The sequence below is a fragment of the Choloepus didactylus genome, chromosome 14 (genome assembly GCF_015220235.1).
Source record: "Choloepus didactylus isolate mChoDid1 chromosome 14, mChoDid1.pri, whole genome shotgun sequence".
NCBI classification, from domain to species: domain Eukaryota; kingdom Metazoa; phylum Chordata; class Mammalia; order Pilosa; family Megalonychidae; genus Choloepus; species Choloepus didactylus.
Genome location: NC_051320.1, coordinates 100,042,692 through 100,062,782, shown reverse-complemented (window position 1 = coordinate 100,062,782; position 20,091 = coordinate 100,042,692). Strand labels below are relative to the sequence as shown.

The window sequence follows — 20,091 nt, the reverse complement described above, 5'->3', positions numbered from 1 at the left end:
CTGTGGGTATGCATGAGTCCAAATTCTGTAGAGCAGTCAGCAAACTGTCAACTCCAAGGAAGATGTCCGATGAACTCCTCAGGAAACAAATCGGCAACTTCGACGAACTCCTCAGGAAATGAACTGGGGTGTTTGACGAACTCCTCAGGAAATGAACCGGCAACTTCGACGAACTCCTCAGGAAACGCTTTGCTGGGCAGCCGAAGAAGAAGTGAAGGTCCTCTATCTGTCTCACTTATAAGTCTTCAACTGTTAATTGGATTAAATCCAGCCAATTGCATTCTCTCATTGTGGAAGACACGCCCTTTGGTGAGTCATCAGTCACAGCTGCAGTCAATTGACTGATGATTTAATAAACCAGCCTGTTGGTTTATTAACCAGCCACAAACATCCTTGCAGCAATTGTTAGGCCAGTGTTTGCTTGATCAGGCAGCTGGGTACTATCACCTGGCCAAGTTGACACATGACCCTAACCATCACAACTAGTAAGGGGAAATCATTAAAAAATTTCCATTTACAATGGCAACCAAAAAAACCAAATATATAGGAATAAATTTAACCTAGGACATACAAGACGTCAACATAGAAAACTAAAAAAAAAAATGCTAAAAGAAATCAAGGAAGACCTGAATAAATGAAAGGACATAACATGCTCATGAATTAGAAGATTAAATACAGTTAACATGTCAATGCTATCCAAACTGATTTATACATTCAATGCAATACCAATTAAAATCCCAAAAACTTACTTTGCAGAAATAGAAAAACCATTAACCAAATTTATTTGTAAGGGCATGGTGCCCTGAGTAGCTAAAAATGTCTTGAGAAAGAAAGATGAATTGGGAGGTCTCACAATACCTGATTTTAAAACATATTACAATGCTACAGTGATCAAAACAACACAGTACTGACATAGACAGGTATACTGATCAATGGAATCGAATTGAGTGTTCAGAAATAAACCCTCTCATCTATGGACAATTGATCTTTGATACAGCAGTCAGATCAACTGGAACAGAGCAGCCTCTTCAGCAAATGGTGCTTGGAGAACAGAACATCCATATCCAGAAGGAGGAAAGAAAACTCTTCTCTAACACCTTATATAAAAATTAACTTAAAATGCATCAAAGACCTAAATATTAGAGCTGAGACCATAAAAAGTTTTGAAGAAAATGCAGGAAAATATCTTAAAGACCTTGTGATAGGAGGTGGTTTTCTAGACTTTACACCCAAAGCGTGACCAGTAAAAGAAGAAATAGATGAATGGGATCTCCTCAAAATTGAAAAGTTTTGAACAACAAAGGGCTTTGTCAGGAAAGTAAAAAGGAAACCTACACAAGGGGAGACAATATTTGGAAACCACATAACATATAAGGGTTTAGTATCAAGATATATAAAGAAATCCTACAACTCAACAACATAGAAAACTGAATTTAAAAATGGGCAAAAGACATGGACAAACACTTTTCTGAAGAGGAAACACAAATGTCTCAAAAACATATGAAAAGATGCTCAACTTCACTAGCTATTAGGGAAATACAAATAAAAACCACAATGAGATAGCATCTCAGATTTACTAGAATGGCCATTATAAAAAACAAACAAACAGAAAACTACAAGTGTTGGAGAGGACGGAGAAAAAGAGGCACTTATTCACTGTTGGTGGGAGTGTAGAATGATGCAACCACTCTGGAAGGCAGTTTGGCGGTTCCAAAGGAAACTAAGTATAGAATTCCCATATGATCCAGCAATCCCATTACTAGGTATATACTCATAAGAACTGAAGGCTATGACACAAATGGACATTTGTAAACTGATGTTTCTAGCAGCATTCTTCAAGATTTCCAAGAAATGAAAAAAAAGCCCAAGTGTCTGTCAATGGACGAATGAATAAACAAACTGTGGTACATACATGCAATGGAATATTACACAGCTGTAACACAAAATCAAGTCATGACACATGCAATAATGAACCCTCATTATGTCGAGTGAAATTAGCCAGAAACAAAAGGACAAATACTATATGGTCTCACTAATATGAACTAAATATAATAAGGAAACTCTGAGAGTTAAACTTGAGAACACAGGATATCAGGAGGAAGAAAGAGGGTAGAGATTGGGCAGTTGGTGCTGAAGGACTACAGAAGTTTCCATTGGATTGATTGTCAGGATCCAGAAATGGATAGCATGATACTCTCAGATGGTACCACAACATTGTAGGTAAAATGAAAAAAACTGAGTGTGAGTATGATTCAAAGAGGAAGGCTGGGGGCATGTATGACACCAGATGGAAAAATTCAGAATAAGAACTGGGACTGTATAACTTAGCAAAAGCTAGAGTGGACAATGAACAAATATAAGTTTTTACATGAGGGAAAACAAGTGAATATCACCATTGCAAGGTGATGAAAATGGGATACTACATGGAAAAAATACAGTCAATGCAAACCAGGATCTATAGTTAACAGTAACATAGCAATATTCTTCATTAATTGTAACAAAGCTAATATACCAAAGCTAAATCTCAATAAGACGGAGCTATAAGGAAGGGTATGGGATTCTTGATGTTTCTGTTGTTCTTTCTCCTTTTTATGTTTTTATTCTACATTCTTTTCTTTTTTTCCTCTTCTTCTTTCTCTGCAGAACGGAAGAACGGAAGAAATAAAGATTGTGTTGGTGAAAGCATAAATATGTGTTCACTTATGATGGGATGTATGGTGCGTGAATAAAACTTTAACAAACAAGCAGAAAGGTATCAGTGCTGGAGAGGATGTGGAGAGAGATACACCTGTTCACTGCTGGTAGGGAAGTAGAACGGTGCAGCCCCTCTGGAGCGCAGTGTGGCGGCTCCAAGGAGGCTAAGTATAGGGCTGCCATATGATCCTGCAACCCTGTGTTTGATATATACTGGGAAGAACTGAAAGCAGGGACATGAATAGGCATTTGCACACTATTTACTAGGGCAGTATTCATTTGCAATGGATGGAGGTGGCCTAAGGGTACATCGACTATCAACCGAATGTGAACTGTGGCGTATACATACAATGGAATACCGAGTGGCTGCAAGGAGGAATGAAGCTGTGAGGCATGCAGCTAGGTGAATGAACCTTGAGGACAGTATGCTGAGTGAAATAAGCCAGAAAGGAAAGGACAGATACTGTAAGTCCTCACTAAGAGAAACTAATTACAATGAGCAAATGCTGAGAACTGATTTTGAGAGCGTAGGTTATCGCGGGATAGAACACGGGCAGACATTGAGCAATCCAATACCATAAAATTCCTATAAGAAAACGTAGGGAACTATCTTCAGGACTTTAAAGTATGCAATGATCTTTATATTTTACACCAAAGAAACAAACAACTAATGAAAAATACAGATATAATGGACTTCATCAAAATTAAAAACTTTTGAGAATCAAACGACATTATCAATAAAGTTAAAAGAAAACCTACCAAATGAAAATATTTAGAAATCATATCTCTGATATTACTACAAAATGCAGAATACATACAGAATCTCTAAAACTAAATAACAAAAGTCAAACATCCAAATTTTAAAATGGGCAAAAGACTTGAATAGATATTTCTTCCGAAAAGACATACAACGAACCAATCAGCATGTGAAAGAGGTTCAACATTATTATCCATTGGAGAAATGCAAATCAAAACTACAATAAGACACTCACTAGATGGCTGTTATTAACGAATCAGGAAATAACAAGTGTTGGTGAGGATGTGGAGAAATAGGGACCCTTGTACATTGCTGGTGAGAATGTAAAATGATGCAGCTGGAAAGTTAAATGTACAATTGCCGTATGAGCTGTCAATTCCTCTCCTACCTATATACACCAAAGAATTGAGAGCAGGGGCTGAAACAGAATGACCTGGACCTGAAGGGAAGGTGGAAGTAACCCGCAGTCCATCAACACACAAACGGATAAGCAAAATATGCTGTATATATACAATGGAGTATGATTCAGAAATAAAACAGGAATGAAGTGCTGGTACATGCTAGCAAATGGATGAACCTTGAAGACATCAAATTGAGTGAAATAAGCCAAACACAAAGGGCCAAATACTGTGTGACTGCTATTATGTGAAATACATAGAATAAACACATTCATGAAGACAAGAAGCAGAATAACAGTTACCAGGGGTGCCTGAGGGGAAGGAATCAGGAATTATTGCCAAATGGGCATGAGTTCTGGTTTGAGATGATGAAAATAGTCCAGAAATAAACAGTGTTCAATGTTACACAAAATTTTCAATGTACTTCATGTCACAGTTTGCCCACTCAACATGATTGAAATGATTTTTAAATTACGTATAGTTTTTAATAAAAAAAAATTAAAAATCAACCAAGAAAATAACCACATTAATAGACTGAAGGCCAAAAACCACATGATCATCTCAATTGACTCAGAAAATTTTTTGAGAAATTACCACGCTCATTCCTGCTAAAAACATTCAGAAAGCTAGGAATAGAAGGGAACTTCCTCACCATGATAAAGGGAATTGATGAGTAATCCACAGTTAAACTCAGTGAATAAGACTGAAATATTTCTCCCTAACTTAAGGAACAAGACTTCATCAAAATTAGAAAAAAAACTTTTTTACACATAAAAGGACATTCTCAAGAAAGTAAAAAGAAAACCTAAGATATTGGGAAAAATACTTGTAAATCAAATACATGATAAAAGTTTCATATCCAGTATACATAAAGTACTACTAAAAGTCAACAACAAAATCACAAATATCCCAATTTAAAAACAGGAATACATTGAATAGACATTTCTCAAAAAAACATATACCAATGACAAATAATCACATTAAAAGTTGCTGGGCATAATTAGCCATTGATTGCATTGGCTAATTACACATTAGAGAAATGCAAATCAAAAGGAAGAGCTACCGCTCTTCAAAAAATGGAAAATAAGTATTGGAGAGGATGCAGAGTAACAGAAACCCTCATACATTCCTGATGGGGATATAAAACAGTGAAGCAACTGTAATCCAGTTAGGCAATACCTCAGTGAGTTAAACATAGAATGACCATATGATTTAGCAATGCCACTCCTACTTGCATACTGAAAAGAAGTGAAAACAGATAGTCAAACAAAAACTTGCACACAACTTGTCTTAGCATCATTATTTTAAATAGCCAAAGGTGGAAGCAATCAAAATGTCCATCAAATAATAAATGAACAGAATGATATATTCCTACAATGGAGTATTACTGAGCTGTAAAAAGGAACGGAGTTCTGGTACAACCTGAAACATGGATGAACCTCGAGAACATTACGCTCAGTGAAAGAAGCAACAGACAAAACTATGGCATGGTTGCCCTTATATGAATTACGTAAAATAAGGAAATACACAGAGACAGAAAGTATAACATACACTTTAATTTGCTCTCGTGCACACAACCAGCATTGACAGATGCACATTTGCAATCAATTTTGAAGACAGGCAACACTTACCTAGATGCTCAGATAAGTGAAATGGTGGTGTCCATTCTTCTCATATAAAACATGTGTTACAAAATATAATTAACAGTACTGAATTATACATGAAAATGTGGTTTTAAAACATAGGACTGTAAAACACAGTGAACCCTATTGTAAATGCTGGACTATAGTTAATAGTTCAATTATAAAAACGTTATTTCATAAATTATAACAAATATACCACAATAATGCAAGGTGTTAGTTATAGGGTAGTATATGGTAACTCTGTTTTTTATTCATTTTATGCATGGAATTTATGTAAACCTACAACTTCTCTAACAGCAACATTATTCAAAATTAAATACACTTTTAAAAGTATATGTGTTCGGGATACATTATAAAGGAGAAAATCTGAGTTCTAAAACTGAGCATCACCCATTTACTAAATACCAACTTTATTCTAGGTGATTAGATTATAACAGAGGAGACAGAGCAAAGAAAAATCCCTGATCTCCTGGAACTTACCTTCTAGCATTAATAAACAAATTACCTAGATAAATAATATAGCTTACTGGTAGGTAATGAGTCCTATGGGAAAAAGTAAACAGGGAAGCAGGATAAGGGGGGGGGGGCTGGAACTGTAAATACTGTAACGTTTAAATAAAGAGGGACGATGGGTCCGCGGCGCCCAGTGCGAGCGTGAACCCCGGTCCACCGTGTGCAGAGGCCGAGGAGCGCACCCGGGTCCGAACAGGATCGCTCTGGACGTGAAGGCGGAGCTGGAAGGGGGAGCCGCGCAGGAGGTCCCGGCCTCGGCTGTGCTTCCGGAGCGTCTCGGTTCTGTGTATTTGAAGGTGGGGAGTGGGGTGTCGGGGAAGGAGCACAGGGGGGCTGCCGCGGGGGTGTTGGGGATGGAGCTGCGGTTGCTGACGCGGGAGGCGGCGGGACCCACCTTGAGGCTGGCGCGGTGGCGTCGGGACAGGTGTGGCAGGTGACAGGTGTGGCAGGTGACAGGTGTGGCAGGTGACAGGTGTGGCAGGTGAAGTGGCGGCAGCTCCATCTTCCTCCTCCGTCCCTCCCGCAGTCAGGGCAGAGAGCAGCACCGCGGCGGCTTCCCATCGCCCCCCGGCCCCACCTACCTCGCGGCCCCGCAGCCTCACCACACCTGGAGCTCATTGTTCTTGGTGGCCGCCCCTCCCTCAAAGCACCAATAAACACCAATTGCTCGCTTCCCGCAGCCCCCGGGGCAGCACACCTGGGCTTCCCATTGGCCAGCGCAGCCCGCCCCAGGCGCAATGGGCTCCCTGCACTTCTGCACATGCGCGGGCCTGGCCCTGGGAGCCCGGGGTGGGTGGTCGACCCTGCAGGAGGCCAGGCCTGGGTCGGGAGAGCCACGAGGAGAAGGTGAAGAGAGGGCGCTGCCTCTGAGGCGGTTGGCGGATTGGTCTCGCCAAGATGCTGCAGGATGTACCCTCCCAGGTGGGTGGGGGGCTCTTCCCCGCCGGGAGAGCCTCGGGGGCGCCGACCTCCCCTCCAGGTGCTGATGGGGCCTCTGGGCCGGAGGCCTGAGGAAGGCGCCCCCAGGCACTATCTCCGCCTGACAACCCACCTACCTGCTCAGTTTAGGTCCACCCGGCCCCTTCCACGTTGAAAGCAGATTCATAGCGACCCCAGGAGCTGAAGGGAGCCTGTGAAAACATTTTCAGAAGGGCCCTGAGACCACCGGATCCCGGCAGGGCCAGCTGCTGATGCGCAGACACATCTGAGGCCTCCCTGGCAGACGCCGGCGATGCCGGGTGTCTGCGGAGTCCTCTGCAGGTTTCAGAGGCTGGGCCAGGAAAGGCCACTGCGGTGGACTCTGAAAATTTATCCAAAGGCTCATGCTCTGAGCGGTCCCCGGGATTCCCCCGGGAATCTTCCCTGAGCCTCCCAGGTGTGCTGGTACATGAGAGGACTTGAAAAATCCTCAGGATGGTCCCACAACCGAGAAGCAACAACCAGGATCCGGACCAGACCTGGGGGTCTGGGGAATTCAGATCTCCAGACTCCAAGTCGGACTCCAGCAGTTTCTGTCAGCAAACCGCGAGCATTAGAAGGTTTTGTGATGCGTCATATGCCCTCAGATCCTGAAAAGGGGTTCAGAATACCCTCCCCCAGAAAATTACAAGTGGGACTGGAAACTTCTGGAGGCTCATCTGTTGGCCTGGTGAGCAATCTAAGTTGTATGTGAGACCCCTTCCTCAATGTCCACAGACCTGATTCCTGCATCCAGTGTCGGGGGAACAATCTCAAGAGACAGGCTCATATGGGAGTGGGTCCCTCCAGAAGGGGACTTAGATAATTTGAGAAAAACTATTTGCAACCATCACCCCAACCTTAGCCCTGTCCGTAACAATCCATAAACTTAAACCTGACCTTCTCTCTAACCCTCACCCTCACCCTACCTCTGCGTGTACACACTGGAATCTGGCCATCTGGTCCACATCCTTGACAACATAATAGGCCAACCACTGTGGTTCAGACATCTCTTCTAAATGACCCTCTCACTCAGAACATCCTGTTGAATATGAAAATGATACACAACATGCTCGCCAGGTGGAGTCTACAAACAGGCACACCCTGCGGGAGGGGAGGGTGCCTGAGCTTTGAGATCCCTTTTCCTGGCCAGGAGCCTGAGGGAGGACGGCTGTGTGTACACGAAGGCATCTTCCCAGGGCGTCCCAGCGTCCAGGGTCAGCAGGGCCACGTTGCAGCCACCCAAGGGGGCCTGGAAAAAGATTGTTGGTTGCCCCAGAGACCTCCTTGTCCCACTGAAGACAGCTGAGACCAAATCAGGGGAAGCCCGACCTGGGTGCTCCCCGGCCAACAGGACCTGGTTCTGGCTGTGGACCTGGACTTGGAGGCAGCAGACAAGCTGGGGGCTGCCTCGAGGGCCTACAGGAAGACGGGGTCTGGGGCTGGTCATGGCAAATGCTGGCAGATGGGTGCAGAGTCACAGCTGGAGACATTTTCTGGAGCTTCATCAAACAAAGGGAAGAGGAAGCACCTGGCTCAGATAAAGGGAATCCACTGACCAAAGCATTCCAGCCATCCGGCTCCCACCCGTGCCTCTGCAATGGATTTGCAGGATTTCTGTGACACTCAGCTGACAAGAGGGCGCCAGAGAGTGGTGGGATGGGGGTGGGGTGGGTCTGAGAACACCCTCCGAGGCCATCCCCAGCAATTTCTGACCAGATACAGTCTTAGCACTGGCCACCAGCACTGTGTATGGTGATACCACTCTAGGTCACTCAGGCCACTGGGTCCAGCTCATCGCCACCCTCTCAGTAGCTTTAACTGTCACCCTGTCTCCCTCGACAAAGAACACTCCACCTCTACCTCGCCCTAACTCGAGGTGCGAAGGCAGGATACGGAACGGGTACGGCCAGGGGACGGGGCCTCCCTCGGGTGGGACACAGGCCAGTCCGCGGGGACGATCCGCCAGGCGTCCACCAGGTGGCGCCAAAAGCCGCGTCCGCGGGCGCAGAGCGCCTGGAGGCTGCGCGCGCTTCCCCAGGGCAGGGGCCACGGGTGGGGACGGGTTTTCGGGTCCCTCGGGGTGGCGTCCTGCGGGGGTGGCGGTGTGGGGGCAAGGGTCCGCAGAGTACCACCGACTCGGCTGCCTGCTGCCCCTGAGAGGCACCAGGGAAAACTTTTTGCAGTTGTCCATAGCCACCGCGTCCCACCTCCGCTAAAGCTGCGGGGTGAGGGACACACAGGCCTGGGACCACCTCCTACCGGCACCGGGCTTTGGCGACCCTCGCCCCCCACCCGCAGCAAGCCCTGGAGGGGAAGGGGCTGGGGTTCTATTCCCGCAGTCGCTGCGTGTCCAGAGTTTGATTGGGGGTGGGGGGTGGGGTCGAAAGCGGTCCAGTTCTGAAGGCCCCATAGACGACGGGGAGTGTTCAGACACACAGGGAAATGGCGAGATCCCGTGAGCTGTGGACCCTCAAGCTGCCAAGAGTGGGCCAGGGCTTCTGGAGGGTTATTTGGAGAGTCTGGGAGACGTCCACCCAGCCGTCGAGCACCCTGGGGTGCCAGGACCGGGCCTGCAGGGCCCATCCAGGATCCCAGAAATTTGCCAGCGAGGGACATACCCTATTTCTGGGACAATCATCAGAACACCAACACAGGTCCATCTCTTTACACCTCGAACCTGTGATCTCCATTAGAAAAGGCCTGACCCTGACCCAAACCCAAACCCAAACCCAAACCCTAAACCCTAACCCCAACCCCAACCCTATGTGATGCTACCATGAACTGATTGTACACTTTGGATGACTGTATGGTATTTGAATAAATCTCAATAAAATTGAATTATTTAAAAAAAAGCTAGTAAAGGTGAACAATAATCTAAAAAAAAAAAAAAAAAATGAAAAAAAAAATAAAAGCCAACCCATTTTATGGTATCTGCTTTGAGCACCTTTAGCAAACCAGAGAACAAGGTGGCGCCTGAAAAAGGAAAGCATGGCTTGGAGGGCACTTGAACTACGAGATCACTTTTCTTGTGGGTGGATGGCTGTTTTTGCCCCAGGCCATCCAAGGAGGCCTTGGGAAACTTTTTCAGGTTGCTCCTGGGACCACCTTGACCTGCCAAGGCTGGCTGCCATCAGGGAATACACCAACCTGGGGCATCCGGGGACCCTTGGAAGCTGCTACACATTGGGCCACAGCGAGGGCTGCAAGGAAGCACTAATTGCCAGAGGGCAGGTTTCCACTACCAGTGCCTCCCACATTAAATGTCCTGGGGGTTCTTAAGGTCCAAGGCTGAGCCCCCACCCCACACCCTAAATCAGGCCTCAGGTGAGGAGCCCGGGTGAGGACAATAGGCATCCCGGAGGACCCTGCGTGGGACATGGCATTCATCACTCCAGTACCGACAGTCTGGACCAGCTCCGATCCAAAAGAGGCAGAGTCCCACCAGCCAGGGGGTGCAGGAGTAGGGTGGGGGTGATGGGGGTCCTCCTGGGCTGGGACCCAACCCTCTGGTTCCAATGGGAGAATGAGTTGGAGATGAGGCTGCTGCTCCTGGTACTTCAAGTGTGTCTTGACCTCAGCGCCACCTGGGAGACATGCAGCTCCAGACCACACCTTAGGTCCCAGCTGAGCGAGCGAGGAGGGAGCCCAGGTGCCCCCCTACCCTGCACCAGGCCCCTGCATGGATCCAGGGGGAGAGTGTGCTCTCAGCTGCTCCAGGTCCTGCTCACATCCTAAGGGCTGGACACCACTGGTGGGGAGGCCTCCAGGTACACATGTAGCCACAGATCCACACCAGGGCATCTGGAATGAAGCTGGATTTGATCTTTGTCAGTCTAAGGCCTTGTGAGGTTCCAAACTGCATGGAGAGCAGGCTGGGAGAGGAGAAGGCTTACAAGCCTGGAGTGTACCTTAAAATATTTCCTTGTAAAACTGCCCCAGCCCTCTCACCATCACTGCAATGTCCAATGGAGTCCAGAGAGCAGAGCATAAGGACCCAGGCTCTGTATGTCTGCAGAGATTCTGATAAATACCTCTCCCGACACCCCCTCCATCCATCCCCTACCATCTCTCCATGGAGGACAGGAAGAAGTCACAGTCAGCGCAGACCTACGCTGTAGTTCTGAAACCAAGTAGGCCGTTTGTAGCAGGGGAGAAAAGAGTTGAACTTTTCACAGAATTAGCTCAGGAGAGCTGGAATTAGCAAATTATTCCCACTGCCAGTGCACCCCTGCTTCAGTGGAAGTACAGGGACCTGTTCAAGCAGCTCGCCAATGCTGCCAAGCCCCTGTACCATGAACAGGACAAACCCTACTGTCTTGCCCCCCTTCAGGAAATACAGGAACCCTGGCCAGCCGACATCCCTGCCACCCCCACCTTCCAGAAGGTGGCAATTATTCTGTAAATCCATTGCTCTGCCACAGCACCCACTTCCTGGAGATAGCAGGACCCTGGCCAGCCTCCCTCCACTATTTTTGCCCCCCGCCCCCAACTTTCAGGAGATGGCAAAGAACTGGCACAATGACAACCAAAGATGCTTCCACCCACACACTCTAGGAAACACTGAAGAATCCAGCAAACAACCTACATCTACAAGCTTCCAGGACACGGTGGGGACTCCAGCCAGTTGCTCCTCCCTGCTACCATGCCCCTCTCTATCTGGAGAGGTGGAGGACACCAGCGACCTGGCAAGCACAAACCCACTGTTTCCCCACCCCCAATCCTGCCCCATGTTTCCACCCTTCCATCCCGCTGGCCACTGCTCAACACTGCAAGATATGGCGGGGACCACACCAACTCCTTCCAGGAGATAGTGGCGATGCAGTCAGCACCTTGCTGCCTCTCTTTAGGACATAGGCAGAAGTCTCTTCAAGGAGACAGGACAGACCTCAGCAATACTTCACTCCTATTGCTGCCCCTTCCAAATAAGGTTGGGACCCCAGGAAGCCACCCTGCAGGAAGACTGTGGAGACCCTGGCAAGCTGACCCCTCAGCAGTTGAAGAAGACAGCAGGGAACCCTAAATTCTAAAATCCACAATCCACATTCTCTTCTAAGCCAAACTAGGGGCCTCGACATGCTTTCCCCCTGCTGCCTTCCATTCGCAGATGCTGGGGACCTAGACAAGTCATCCCACAAAGCTGCCATGCCCCACTTCCAAGGACGGCGGACATGCTGTCATCTCCCTACACTGCCAATACCACACTCCTCAGTAAGTCACTGGGAACCCCTGAAAAGCTTTCCCTTTCATAAGAACTGGCATGGGCCGTCACAAGACATGCTCTACCGACAGTGTAATCCACTTCACAAAAGTGCAGGGACCACGTCACATTGTTCCCACAATTTCCATGAGGCCATCTCAGTTTCAGGCCCAGCAAGCCACTGCCACCCATGACCTGGAAATGGCAGTGACCCCAGCAAGCCAGCCCCATAGCAATCCGCACTTTCTACTGATGGCAGAAGACTTCAGCAAGCCACCAGCCATTGCCAACCCACCCCTTTCCAAAGATGGCAGGGCCAGACCCCATTGCAAAGCCTATCACTAACTTTAACTTTAAACCTCACCCTAATCCCAATCTAAATCCCAATCCTAACAAATCTAACTCTGAGCTTAGCCCTAACCCACCTTCCTGTGCTCCTCCTACCTGCCCTCCCACACCTGAAGTCCAATGGGCTGAGGAGGCACAAAGACACACAACAGAAGGGAAATAACATCATCTCTTAAATGAATTGGGCTTGGAGGCAACTTCTCTGTATCTGTCTAAAGAAAAGGCCAATTTATTTATACATCGCCCACATATACCTAAGACAAGTGATCTGTGAGACAGGTTATCTGAGACTCCAACCTTGCACAACTGCTAGGACGTTCTGATGTTCTTTGAAGCTGGGTACTGATTTCCCCAAAACCAGGACTATTGTTGGGGATAAATAAGTTTGGTTACTTAGCATTCCATCCTCCTAGAAGGCTTGCTTTTCTTTCTTTTTTAATTAACCAATCATTTTTCTTGGTGTAACCTCATTGTATTTACTATGTAAGCTGTCTCTTCCTCAGGGAAAAGCACAGCACTTTTGTCTTGCCATTGAGCAAAGTGACTCCTTTTCCTAAATAAATGGTTTGTCTTCTAAATTCTTAAATTTTGTCTTTTGTTTCACATGGTCAACCACAGACCCCACAGGCCAGCCACATCTGTCCCAGGAGACCCACCCAACAATTCTTTCCAAGAGGATGGACTCCGGGGTGAAAACTGATGCCAGGGAGCACACTTGGTTCTGCAAGGCAGAGGTGGGGACAGTCCCATGAGGGTGGCTCGAGGCTCCACAGGGACAAAGAGAACCAACAGGCAGGAAGATGGGCTCTGAACTCGAACTGCGGCTGGGCTAAGGGGTATCTCCGTGAAAGGCAGAGGGGAGGCTGACTCTAGGAAACATCTCGAAAGTGCCTCCCTTACAGTCTTCTCCCCAGGTCTTTTCAAACCTGAATTTCAGGCTTCACGCCAACCTGTTGCAAGGCCAGTGCCTTCAGGTGTCAGGATGATTCCCCTGGGACTTGTTAGTTTTGGTTCTGGGTGGTCTGAGGCTGGGAGCGCAAACAGGCAACCAGAAGCCAATGTCGCAGCTCATCCTCTCTGGGAGAACAGGAAATCCTCACTTTAAGCCAACTGTTAAATTTCACCAAACAGCTCACAGACTCTGAGGGCAACTGTAGGTAACAGGACTGTGTGTGAGACGGGGGCAGAAGGAGGAGGGTCAAGGATTGGGTACACTTTTTGCTCCCTTATGTTCAAAAGAAGTTTGCAGAAATACACTGATGAAAAGCAAAAAAGGCCTGATAGACAGGAATGAGTGATTTTACTTATAGGTTTTATAAAGCTGTAATAAAGGTGGGATGTATTCTGATTAAGCCTTCAGAGGTTTATAACACATCACTCATACCATGGCTCCAGGTCACCATTTCAGAGTTTGGATGACAATGTAACCGAGAAGGGGAACGAGGATAGAAGAGGAGACACCTCACAATAGGAGACATGGGGCTTTAATATGGACATAAAATGCCTAAGACCTCCCTGTGTGGATACAGTGAGCCAGGGATGCTGGGAGACTATAAACCCCTGTAGGTAGATGCTGCTTTATGCAGTGATCCTAATTCTGAAATTGATTGGCAAGTCCTGCATTACGCCATTTATCTTAGCATGACTGCTAGTAACATCATTTTCCACCCTCTAAAATGTCTTTGTTTGGATGTTAAATCACATAGATACCCTGCTCATAAACTTTTAAAAACACTACCACAATTCTTTCAGTACAGTTTGTTGCCTGAAAAACAACAATTCAGGCTACTCAGACTCACATTTAAAGCTGGAAGTCACTTCCACACCCAACAGAACTTCCATTCGCTTCTCATGTTAGCATCTCAGGAAGCTGCGCTCTGCGGGCTTGTCCTGTCTCAGATGAGGCACTGGGAGTCCCGGGAGGTCACGATGCATGGGCAGTCCCTATAGGTGTCCCTTGGGAAGAAAAGTCCCTTATGCTTCCCTGAGGAGGTAGGGACGGTGAAGAGGGCTGGGGGTGTCCCCCAGTCAGAGGCAGGGCCTTTCCTTGACTGAGGCACAGCTGTGAGGACCCCACTGTGATGCTCACATCATCAGTCACTGGGGGCGTGAATAAAGGCCAGTGTTCAGGGTCTGAGGCCAAGCAGAGGCTGCGCAAGGAGAGATGGCTCCCCTGCTTTTTACTCCCTTGTTCTCTCCCAGAGAGACCACTGGCACAGGTTGAAATGTGTCTCCAAATGGAAGGGTTGGGCAAGGACATGAAGAAAGAGGTTGCTGATCCTTACCAGGTGAGCTCGGAAACATCAGCAGGTTACAGCCCAATGTGGAGGCCTCACCCGCACCTATAGCCATTGAGAGCAATTCGCAGGGTAACTGGGTGTGTGTTGCTAGCAGGCCCAAGGCCTTAAGACCACTGTCCTAGGACTAAAGGCCTCATGGTATCTTGGTGGCATATGACTTCTCTTGTTCAGAGAGCAAAAGATGGCAGGTTCATGGAAAACAGATGGACCTAGAGTTGGTACACTTATCAAAAGTAACAAAGAAAAGGATAGGTGAAACTTTTCAGCTTGTGAAACAAACAAGAAAACAGAAATATCTCTGCTATACAATGCATTCAAAATGCTTAAAAAAGAAAATCAAAGGTTGTTGAAAAATTCACTTGTTAACTTGGGGTCACAGGATTTAAAGAACATACTGGAAAGCCAGGTCTCTCTGGACCTCTTAAAAAAAATCAGATGGGGAATCTTGAACAAGTTCCCAAGGAAAATGGGCCTGAGGATGACGACACTGAGCAGAAGCCCTTGGTTGAGCAACACCAGGTTAAGGACATGCTTGAGATTAGAGGCACTGACAGAGAGATCACAACAGGGGAGCAAGGGCTGTGGGCTAACCCTTACCCTAACCCTAAGTCCCAAACCCTAACCTCAACCCTAACCGTAACCTCCCCCCAACACCAACTGTAACCCAAACCTCATTCTCAAAACCCCTTCACCCTCACCTTCTAACCAGCACCTCACTCTAACCCAGTCCCAGTCCAAGCCCTGATCTGGCCCATTAGGCTGGAAGAACCAAGGGTTAGGTGATTTTAACAAAGCCCTGGAGGGAAGCGAAACCATGAAGGAGACACCACCAAAGCAAAAAGACTCTTTAAACTTCTACCAGTGCCTCTCAGCAAGCTTGCAGGCGTCAGCCCACCGCAGAGCAGAGCAGTGAAGAGGGAGAAAGGGGCCTGAGGACACAGGCAAATTGTCAAAACGAAGAGGGGGTTGCTCTGTGGTGACAAAAAAACCCCAAAGAATAGGAGTAGCCTAGTTCAAAAGACACTAAGGGACACTCCAGTCATTTCCTACAAAGGAAACAGCACACCAGTAACATGGGGCATCTCACAAAATGGGTGGGTTTACTACAGGGTTTGAGGGGAGGGTAGAGTTTTGGTGACATCTGAATGAAGCAATGTTTGATGGGCTCACAGAAAAGCAGGGGTGAGTATAAAAAAGGTCAGAACCAGGTCTAGAAAGTGAAATGGGAATCACAAAGTTCAGATGCCGAATGCCCCAGGAACCCCTTTTCGGAAGCTGGCATCTATACTGTAAACCAAGGCAACTCCGTCTGTGAGTGCAGATGCTTCCTTCCCACGGATGATTTCTAACAGCAAGGGTTTGAATGCCTGATCTTAATAAACAGGATTTCTCAAAAGAAAGAAAATGCCATGCGGAGAAAGGGGTTACACATCCATCTGCACAGCGACCTCCAGAGGAACAGTTTCCTATTAACTTCACAACTGGCCTTATCTGTGAATGGCAGAGTAGACTTACTTTCTTGGTAGGAATTGTGTGCTTTTCCAGAAGCCAGTCATCTAGGAAGAGCAACCCAGAGAAAAGGAACAGCAAGGAGGAAGCACTTGAAGCAGACTTCAGCCTGGTGATTTCAGGCACAGAGAGGACGCCAGTGAGGCTAACAGAGAGGTGGTCAAGTGCCAACACATTCAGGCCCTACATAAGGTCTTACATACCACACTCCAGACTGCATGCTGTATCCTAGGTACCACAAGACCACTGGGTCAGGAGGAATGCGATCTGACTTACATGGACCACTCCAGCTGCTGTGGACAGACAGGAGGCAAAAGTGGATGGAAGGAAGACCACTGCCAGGAGGCCAATGCAGAAGTCAAGTAGCTCAAGTCAAGCAGATATAAGTAGCTCAAGGATTGGGCATATGGTATGGGAGACAGAAAAACCGAGGATGACATATAGGTTTTTAACCTAATCTTGTAGGTGAGCAGTAGTGCCATTCACTGAAAAACAAAAAAGGTAAGACTTGAGGGCTAATCGGGTGCTTTAAACACAAGTTTGAAATGGCTAAGAGGCCTTCAAGAAAAGATGTTGAATAGGCAGCCGGGTCCACATATCATTCTGGTCTGGAATATAAGTTTGGAAGACATCAGCAAAGATGTCATCAAAGCCATGGAGGAGGATTAAGTCACCTGGAAAGCCTGATTCAAAAAAGCAGGGCCAGGGACTGGCCCCTGGGGTGGCCTACCTTCACAGAGATGGACTGCTGAGACTTAATCCAGGTCTTCGGCTGGAACTAGCAGGGGCAAGAAGCTCTTTGCTCCTAATAACAAAGCCCCTGAGGACTATGCTCACTCAGGAACAGAACTGAGAGACAAAGTTCCAAGCACTGTGAGTCTAGACCCAGCAGTGCCAGACCCACCTTGCCCGTACGTCTCTAACACAGATGGTCAGCACTCTTTCACTTGTTATTTTTACTTTTTCCAATAAAAATTAGAGATTTATTAGGGCAATGTGGCATAATGGCAAAAAGCAAACAATTGTTTGATAGGGCATCCTTTCAAAAGTAAGCACCAGGGTACAATTATGCAGTTTCCTCACTAATGCTTGTTATCAAGGCCTACTTAATCTAACTATAAAGACCAAACAGAATATTCCTTTGACAACACACTAAACACTTCATTTAATTACAGAAGCTTTTCTAAATACCTCTCTCTTCTGGCAGGAGGAATATTTCATTAGAAAACCTACAAGTGGGATCTGTGCTTGTCTGTCAGTGCCTCCATACACTGGTCTTACTTCTGCCCAGTGACCATGACGTCAGATTCACCGAGCAGCTAAGGAAAGACCAAACCCACAACGACCCAACAGAGCATTCCTGGAAAGGCTCTACCTACGACAACCTCCCACACCACCCTAGGGAGGGGCTTTGTTCCAGGATGAGGGAGAGCGGGCTAAAAAAAATTGAACCTAAACTCTTCATCGGGAGTGTCCAGGACGGCCTTGGCTGCCCCTATTGGGCGGGGCCTGCAGACCCTTGGGCTCTTCTTTCTGGTGGCATCATCTACAGGCTTCACCTGTGCTGAGTGGGCTGCTGTACAGAGAAGGGAACAGAATGTCAGAACTGAATAATAACCCCTAACATTAATTGTGTGCTTATAATTCTGGTAAAATACTTTGTATAAATCAATTGATTTATTTCTGAAAATTATGTGGTAGGTATTATCACCATTTCCAACTTTAGAGTCAAGCAACTAAGGTACAGAAATATTAAGTAACTTGCCAAAGGTGTGACAGCTACTAAGTGGAAGGCCCAGTAATTGAACCCAGGGTGTGGAGCTGCGTCATCCAACTTCATGGCCAGCAAATAAAGCCAAGGCACAGACAGGTAAGGAGACTTCCCCAATCCCAGGAGCAGGACCCGGCTCATTCCCCACCCCCCAGGACTTTCTGCCCTGCCTCCCTGGTCCAGACCCTGAGTGGTTCACTTTTCTCTCTCCCTGCTCTCCTGGGTTTCCCTAAGCCTATCTCCTTCCCTGCACCAGCCCTTCACTCTGGGCTTCTTTCTTTCATGCCCAGTCTCCTCCTCCCTACTCCTGGTCTAGGCCACCTTGAACCCACCAGGTCCCAGCCCCTTACCGGCCCTGAGAGCACGCAGCGCCTCCCTACGTTCTGCTTCCATCTGAGCCCTGTAGTCCCCGAACAGGGAACGCATCAGCTGCCTCTTCCGGGGCAGGGGGGTTCTTTTGCTGTGCAGGGTCCGGATTGCCCCAGTGGCCTGCTCTTCTGTGGGTAAAAAGAAAGGTCCAGTGACCTCCTCTCTCCTCATCTCCCATCATCCCACCACAAAGGCACCAAGTCCATCCCCAGGCAGCATCTGCAGGCAACAGCACTGCTCCCGCCCGCCTCCCCCAAACTCGACAGAAGGGCCCCTCACTCTGTTTGGGGCTGGGCCTCTGGGTCCTGAGACCGAGCTCCAGCTGCTCCACACACCAGGCCAGTTCCTGAGCCAGCTGCTCCGCCTGTGAGGGGTCGGGAGAAGGGGGCTGTGAAAGAGCACTGGGACCCCGTGGCTCGGGCCTCGGTTCCGTCCCGAAGGCACACCCCAGGCATCCACCCCCTTCAGACCCCAGCCCACAGGCCCTGGGGAACCGGAGCCTGCACCCTTCTCGCCCGAGGCCCGCTCTCGCCTGGGCCTCAGCACTCAGCGGGGGCTCCGCTGGGGCGGCCTTTTCTGAGGACTTCCCGCCGCCACCCGCCACAGAGGCCCCGTTCCGGGGTTTCTTCTTCTTCCGCTGCTTCTTCGAGGCTGCGTCGCCTTCACCGCCTACGGGGTGCACCCGGGAGACGGCGTCATCAAAGGGACGGGCCGGACGGGGCGTTACCGTGGAAGGACTCGGGGCGCCGGGCACGGGGCCGGGGGGCCGGGAACCGGGCGGCGCGCGGGCACCCAGGGCCGGGGCCTGGAGAAAGGGGGGCAGCACGGCGGTCACCGGGGACGGCGACACCCCGAAGGCCGCACGCGCGCGCCCCCTCCGCGGGCCTCACCTCCATGCGCCGCTTCCGCCGCCGGAGCCGCCGTGAGACGCGGGGTCCGACGCCTACTTCCCTCCCCCGGAAACGCGGCCGCGACCCAGGGTTCCGCAGGGCCGGGCGCGGCCGGGCGGGGTTTCGGGGGTGCGGCGTCAGTAGAGGAGTTTGAAACAAGAGGCCGTTATTCCTGTCAGGGAAATAGGGTAAAGAGTGCTATTTCCTAGGATGTTAGGATGAGAAACCTTGTCTAAAGAGGTCAAGGACATGAGAGGTATTTCTGGAAGCAATGAGGCAGGTTGGAGCCCTAGGAGGACGGGAGGAGAGTAGACAATGGTGGCCTTCAGAAGTCTAGAAAGGTGGGGTAGCTGGGGCATAAGGCACCTGAGGAGAGGGGCAGGTGCGAGCCAACAGCGGTGTGGAGGGGAGGCAGGTGTGCGCGCCGCGGGATCCGAGCAAGCCGACGTGCGGCAGGAGGCCGGAGCCCCGCCGCCCACGAGCTGCCTGGTTTGGGAGGCCTCGGAGGAGAGAGTGTGGCCATCACAGAGTCAGGGTTTTAGTTACCTATTGCTGTGCAACAAGTTACCCTGAAAGTTAGCAGTTCAAAAACAACGAACCTATTCTCAAACAGTTTCTGAGGGCCTGGAAGCGCATGAGCGTAGCTGGCCCAGGATCTCTCCTGAGGTTGTTCCACATTTTGAAGGGAGGAATATCAAAACCTTTTTGGACATGTTTTTAAAATATCGGGGTTAGTTATGTG

At 48.4% G+C, this 20,091-nt stretch overlaps 1 protein-coding gene across 1 annotated transcript in view; it reads right to left on the bottom strand.

Moving 5' to 3' along the window:
• Positions 1–13,793: 13,793 nt before the first annotated feature.
• Positions 13,794–20,091, bottom strand: part of C14H8orf33 (chromosome 14 C8orf33 homolog) — a 54,079-nt gene continuing 47,781 nt past the window's right edge. The window contains exons 3-8 of the mRNA XM_037802641.1: positions 19,716–19,835; positions 19,350–19,521; positions 18,992–19,264; positions 18,739–18,823; positions 18,441–18,587; positions 13,794–17,895 (exon numbers count right to left, since the gene is read on the bottom strand). Coding sequence (XP_037658569.1) covers positions 17,756–17,895; positions 18,441–18,587; positions 18,739–18,823; positions 18,992–19,264; positions 19,350–19,521; positions 19,716–19,835 — 937 coding nt within the window. The 3' untranslated portion in view covers positions 13,794–17,755. The remainder of the gene's footprint in view (positions 17,896–18,440; positions 18,588–18,738; positions 18,824–18,991; positions 19,265–19,349; positions 19,522–19,715; positions 19,836–20,091) is intronic.